The sequence below is a fragment of the Watersipora subatra genome, chromosome 1 (genome assembly GCF_963576615.1).
Source record: "Watersipora subatra chromosome 1, tzWatSuba1.1, whole genome shotgun sequence".
NCBI lineage: Eukaryota > Metazoa > Bryozoa > Gymnolaemata > Cheilostomatida > Watersiporidae > Watersipora > Watersipora subatra.
In genome coordinates this window covers 50,845,175-50,852,083 of record NC_088708.1, presented here as the reverse complement: position 1 = coordinate 50,852,083, position 6,909 = coordinate 50,845,175, and the positions used below count along the sequence as shown (strand labels likewise).

At 35.3% G+C, this 6,909-nt stretch overlaps 1 protein-coding gene across 1 annotated transcript in view; it reads right to left on the bottom strand.

The window, feature by feature from the left end:
- Positions 1 to 573: 573 nt before the first annotated feature.
- LOC137388612 (secretory phospholipase A2 receptor-like) overlaps positions 574 to 6,909 on the bottom strand; it is a 61,646-nt gene continuing 55,310 nt past the window's right edge. Inside the window, 4 exon segments of the mRNA XM_068075091.1 lie at positions 574 to 1,058; positions 3,457 to 3,633; positions 4,606 to 4,768; positions 5,939 to 6,027. Of these exon segments, the coding sequence (XP_067931192.1) occupies positions 838 to 1,058; positions 3,457 to 3,633; positions 4,606 to 4,768; positions 5,939 to 6,027 (650 nt within the window). The 3' untranslated portion in view covers positions 574 to 837.

The following is a 6,909-nucleotide window of genomic DNA, read 5'->3' as shown; positions in this document are numbered from 1 at the left end:
CTCTCCCTATACTGTATACCTGAATGAAGTTTTAGCAAAAGTTTTGACATCTTTTTTATACGCCAAATCAGCTTTGTAAATGACGTGATCCAATGCGAGTAAACGTCAGTAGGCATATAGTATTTCACAATGCTGAACAACATAGTTGAAACTACTTCCTGCCTACATCAAACAGTCAAAACATGCCATAGAACTATACCGCACCATAGAACTATACCGCGCCATATAACTATACCGCGCCATAGAACTATACCGCGCCATAGAACTATACCGCGCCATATAACTATACCGCGCCATAGAACTATACCGCGCCATAGAACTATACCGCGCCATAGAACTATACCGCGCCATAGAACTATACCACGCCATAGAGCTATACCACGCCATAGAACTATACCACACCATAGATCTATACCCATTTCCATTTTCTTGTTTGTAAACGATAAAGCAAGGACTGAAAACAAGGTTTGCTGCAATTTTGTCAGTTTTAGACGTTATACTAATAAGTATTAGCGTTGCTATTTGAATAAATGATATAATAATACCATTTAAAATTTAATTTTGTTTATAGATTGAGAATACAGCAGATTACAAATAGTTGAAAATATAAATGTTCCTTAAAATGTAACAACAAAAATAATAATTATATGTAAAACATGTAAGTTTCACCAGTGATGCCTCCTTCTATCCAAGGTTGAGAAAGGTATAGCAACCGAATAATTTGAAAATGGGAATGCATATAAATGCCAGCTAATATTTTCACTCAAATCTAAACATCTTTCAACACGCTGACAAGCATTGGCTGACACCATCGTTATCGTTGCTAGCATAAGTTAATCAATAGCTAGCACCTGGGTTCTCTATGCCGACCTGCACAGTGTCATTAGATCTGCTATACGCGGCATTCTCAAAGGCTAAGGGCTTGTTTCCCAGGTCTCCTGTTGTGCCCATGTGTGTCTTGCGCGCATACAGGAAAACGAAGACGACTGCCACTACTGTCGCTATGACAGCTATTACTACAGCTACGATTCCACCAGTGCTGAGGGATGTATTTGCACCTGCAAAATTAATGATTGTTTTACAAGATATTTTTGCTTTTGAAGTATTGCAGTTAAACCCCGCTGTCATTTAGGCGGTTTTGTAAATGAAACAACCATAAAGATGATAAAATGTAGTAACAATACCATACAACAATAATAGAAAATAAAACAGCAATAACTAAAGCAAATGAATTGGCCATTTTAATATCAGTAGAAAGCTAAATAACAAGTGATATTTTACAGTTATGCTTGAAGACGGACTTACACAAAATTTTAGTAGATTTTATCAGAAAGTATCGGTATGTTTCTATCGTTTGAGATTGTTTTTGATGTTTGAGGTGATCTGACAGCCAGGGTGTTCCAAGATTAAAATCGACAAAACTTGGTTGCAGTTAAGACGCTTGGAAGAAAAATACAGGCAAAAATGGCGCTGTTGTCGTTAATATCAGCAATGGCATTCATATTGCATCGTTAAGTATCTCTATTCTGTCCAGTCTCTTTGTAACTATAGACACCAATCATCGCACTTTTAATTGATTCGAGCATTTTAACTTCGATCAAGTTTTGTTGAATTTAATCTTGAAACATCTTGGCAGTCAGATCACATCACACATCAAAAACAATTGCAAATGATAGACAAATACTGATACTTTGTGACAAAATCTACAAAAAACTTTGTGTACGTTCACTTGAGGGACTTCAGTCTGCTTGAATCTTGTACAATGTATCTCTATGTTAGGTCACACTAACTATCATAATTTACTAACTATGCTTTTAAAACAACAAATAATTTTAAAAACCGAATCTATAAAAAATCTTCAACGTTATAATAATATTTATGAATAAAAAACAGCTTAGAATAACTAATGCCCACAGATATCTTTGAAAGCTAGATAGTGATACTCACAGACCTATTAATCTATAATTAATATTAACTATAGGTTAATATTAACTATAGATACCATTAACCTATAGGTGATATTAACCTATAGTTAATATTAACCTATAGTTAATATTAACCTATAGTTAATATTAACCTTTAGTTAATAGACCTATGGTGATACTATTGAAAGTGCTCAAGTTTTAAAATGGAACTAAAAATATGAGCCAAAGCAACTGGTAAAACTGTTACAAAATCGGAGTTGTTGATAAGTTATCCAGCTCTTTGAACAAAGTTTCTTGCTCCTCAACAGCTGTAGGAAATTTTTATCGGAAAGTGGAAGCATGCGCTGAAGGAGAACAGAGATGACACGCGTACGACAAAGTACGCTTGAGTGAATTCAGTGACACAAATTGTATTTCATTCTTAGCTCTCCTCAAGCCAAACACAATAATAATAGGGGTAATGAAATTAGGTTAAAAGGAGATAAATTGCGTTAGTCATAATAGAATAATAATATTACTTCAATATACAAGCAATCGCATAAAGAATTTTCAACATCAACTGATATTACCACATGAGTGAAATAATATATTTTGCTATTATTGAATTTAATGCTAACAACAACACGATTATCTTAGAGAGATGTTAAGCTACACCTAAGAGCTTACGCTTGCCATTTGAAAGGACAAGCTTTAATCTAATTTGCTGAGTAACTCAAAGTCATCCATTCTTGCGCTTTCACAGGCCATGACACTCTAGTACCTTCCGAGACCATGGCACTGTAGTACCTTCAGAGACCATGGCACTCTAGTACCTTCAGAGACCATGACACTCTGGTACTTTCAGAGACCATGACACTGTAGTACCTTCAGAGACCATGACATTCTGGTACCTTCACAGGCCATGGTACTCTGGTCCCTTCAGAGACTATGACACTCTGGTACCTTCACAGACCATGACACACTAGTACCTCCAGAGACAATAACCCCTCATACTGTAACACTATTGTGCCTTGTTTATTTTCACAATCTGACATGACATAAGAATGGTTACATTTGCTGAAAGCCTTGAAAGCTAGTGCCGTTAACAGTAAAATGCATTAGTTACATATGGCAGGGCTTATCTACATTTAAGCCTGGTTCCAATATGCGTTGCAAAGCACCGGCGACAGCACCGCATGCTATTAGCGGTGAAATGGGAACCTACATGCCGGGTACCGCTGGTAGTTGCCGGCGGCATCGCAATAGTTTAGCGCTGTTTAAATTTAGCAAAAGGCCGCAGGCAAAACCTTCCCAAAATGCACTGCACGGGTGAAGGTCACCATTATAGAAACGGCATGGCTAGCAAACATTTTATTTGATTACGCGATTATGTTTAGCGATGCAGCTTATATGAGAACATATGCCGCCGAGCCAAACGCCGCAAACGTTTTGCTGCGCAAGTTACCGCCCACGTATTGCAATCGATATGGGAACCAGGCTTAAAAAATACTCTAACCTTTTGTCTAGGTCAGATAACACCAGATACACTCACTTGTAGGTACTAAAGTAGCCCTATATCCTTCGTTTGTACCACCAATACCTCCACCACCAGGAGTAGTTTGGGTTGGTGGTACAGCTGATGCTGTGGACCCGCCAGGCAAGATGATTGTATTTGGTGATCTAGTCCCCGCGGGTGGTTTAGTTGGTGATGTCAAATTTAGTGTATACTCTGTGAGATAAAAACAGTTACTCATATACTATTGTACACAATATACAGGAGCTGAATCATACATAGGCACCTTACCAATTCAGCAAAAGTATTCAGTCTCATAGTGTCTCCATTACATGATTTAAATTTTTCAGCATCCGGAGTAAAAACAAGAAGAATGTTGCTGCTATTTCATAACTTGCTTGGGGATAGCCCAAATTGGCATAAGATAGAAAGCGTGCCATGAAATAAGAGCCTTTGTCTGCAATGTTCCTAAAGTGAGCTGGCCAACTATATGAGAAAAGAAAAGGGGTTTTCGCCATTGCTCTTCAGCTTGTACAACTGTGTATTATCTATGTTTAGAATAATGTTTGTGATAAAACACTAAATCCTTATTAGCTATAAAGATTGGTGCAAATTGGGTGAGAAAACAAAATAAGGTGAATTGAGAGGCGATGTTGCAAATGAGACCACTTCCATATCCTTGAAGCGACTTGCTAAAACTTTATTTATAGCTCGCTATCTTCTATAATTGTCTGATTAGTTGCACAGCCATGAATATGCTTATTGTCGTGGCCTTATAGCAATGATCATAGACCTATTAACTATATTAACTATACTATTACCTTATAGTATAGTTAATAGGTCTATGGAAACCATACTTCAATGTTAGAACATTGCTCAGTGAACTAGTACGAAAGACTCAGTAAGAGCTGACTACAGATCAAACATTTAAAATCATCTCCTTTTGGTCTTTCAATATAAATTCGATTAATGTCACTTTTTTAAATTCCCAATGCTAAAATTTAAAAATAAGCATAATATAAAGTTATTTTTACTATCATATCTATTGAATAAAATGACATTAAATGAATGCAAGCCGTTACAAATAATACTTATTTGAAAAAAGTATAAAATGATAACAGTTAGTATATCGCAGAGAAAATCTAGTATTTATCTTGAAGGAAACAATTAAAAGAATTAAGTTCTTACGAGCACTCTTCATGCAAACGTATCGTCTTGGCTGCTCACAAGTTTCCATGATCCATTCACCAGGTCGTTCATCCGTATACGGTCCATTCACTATTTCTACGCAGTCCTCTGTCCCAAATCCTGTTCTTGGCTCTCCAATCCCCCAGTTAGTGAATCCATACCTCTGTCAAAGACAACTCATTCTTTGAAAGAAACAATACATTTAATTAGCAGCTATAAAATGCTTGAACAATGCTTGTTTATAATACTGGTTTTCCATTTGACAAAAATCCTAATTTTATGTTGCATATCTGTACTGGAGGCAAGACTTCTATCATCACATTGTTATTGGGACAGTCTGCTCAAAGCAGAGATGAACAGTGTTCTAAATAGGATTCATGACTGATGAAATGTCCCACTACAGAAATAGATGAGAGTTAGGGTAGAGGCAGAGGTAGGGGCGCTGGTAAACCTTTACTATATAAGAGCAGTGTACGTCTGTCTGCCTGTTCACCTGTCTGAAGCCACGTTAAGAGTGTTAGGAAAAACAAATCTCGCACAGGATTTGAACTCGAATACTCCAATTTACAGATTAGCCTGCTAATCACTACACTACTTATTCACCTTGCTACATACTTAATTATGCACACACTGATTATGCATAATGATCTCTGATGGTGCACGGGGCTGCAGAGCGTCTTAGTTTGAATAATTTTTAATAAAGCAATTTTGAAAAATAGCATTAGCACTTATTCGAAAAATGATAAATCCGCAGTTCTTAGTGTTATTGTATACCGAGGAATTATATCACAACTATTAATTTTAAAACTGCTATTACTGACAAAAAATTATGAACAACATATTTGCTAGTGATCTCTATATATTAAATTACATCACATAATTTTGATTGTTCTCATTTGAACGCCAAGGGTGTCTGTTCCAAGATTAAAACGAGAACAACTTTTCAAAGAATCAATATCAAAGATCATTATACCTAGTTTTTTCATTTTGCTATTCTAAGGAAGCTAGCAAGGTTCCGATTTATAGAGAGAAATTGAAGGATGGCTTGCTGGGTTCCTTCCTGTTTCAGGGTAAAAAACATAATCTTGACATTTTGAAAAACATCTCTTATTTTTAGCAATAACTGTTGCTAGTGCTACTTGTACACAGTATGATCACTAGTTATTTGGTTCCTATATTCCTAAAAATATAATTCATGCGCTGAAACGACAATTTTTATAAAAAATAAGCTAATGCCAACAAAGGCAGCATTTTTAGGCAGCCAACCACAAAAGAGAGACAAAGCTTCCAATATAGTAGATTTTATGACCAGCAAGTTGATGAGAAAACTCACCATAACCAAGTTTGGTTCGTGGTCCCATATATAGGAGCCTTCTGAATTCCTATCATTGAGACCAACCCAAAAGAACTCATTGATGTTGTCTACAAAAGACCTTTTAGATGCAAAAACAAAAGTACCAGATATCATAAGGAAGCCTACATCCAGGAAAAACAAAAGAAAGATTTTTCTGATTGTTGTAGACTTAACCATCGATTTACACCTCGATAGCTTTGGTGATTGACACTTATGAACTTTAAGATGATATAAAGCCCAACTTTTGTCATGTTTTGCAAAGCCTCAGTTTTTCATATATAACAAAAGCAGAATTTACCTGGCCTCATTTTATAAACATCTACGAGACTATGAACATACAGTGTATATAGGACTTAAAACATGTACAATACTATAACTATATACGAGACTATAAACACGTATGAGACTATAAACATATACGAGACTATAAACATACAGTGTATATAGGACTTAAAACATGTACAATACTATAACTATATACGAGACTATAAACACGTATGAGACTATAAACATATACGAGACTATAAACATACAGTGTATATAGGACTTAAAACATGTACAATACTATAACTATATACGAGACTATAAACATGTATGAGACTATAAACATATACGAGACTATAAACGTATACAAGACTATAAACATATACAAGACTATAAGCATATATGAGACTATAAAAATATATGAGACTATAAACACGTATGAGACTATAAACATATACGAGACTATAAACATACAGTGTATATAGGACTTAAAACATGTACAATACTATAACTATATACGAGACTATAAACATGTATGAGACTATAAACATATACGAGACTATAAACATATACAAGACTATAAACATATACAAGACTATAAGCATATATGAGACTATAAAAATATATGAGACTATAAACAAATATGAGACTATAAACATACAAGACTATAAACATATACGAGACTA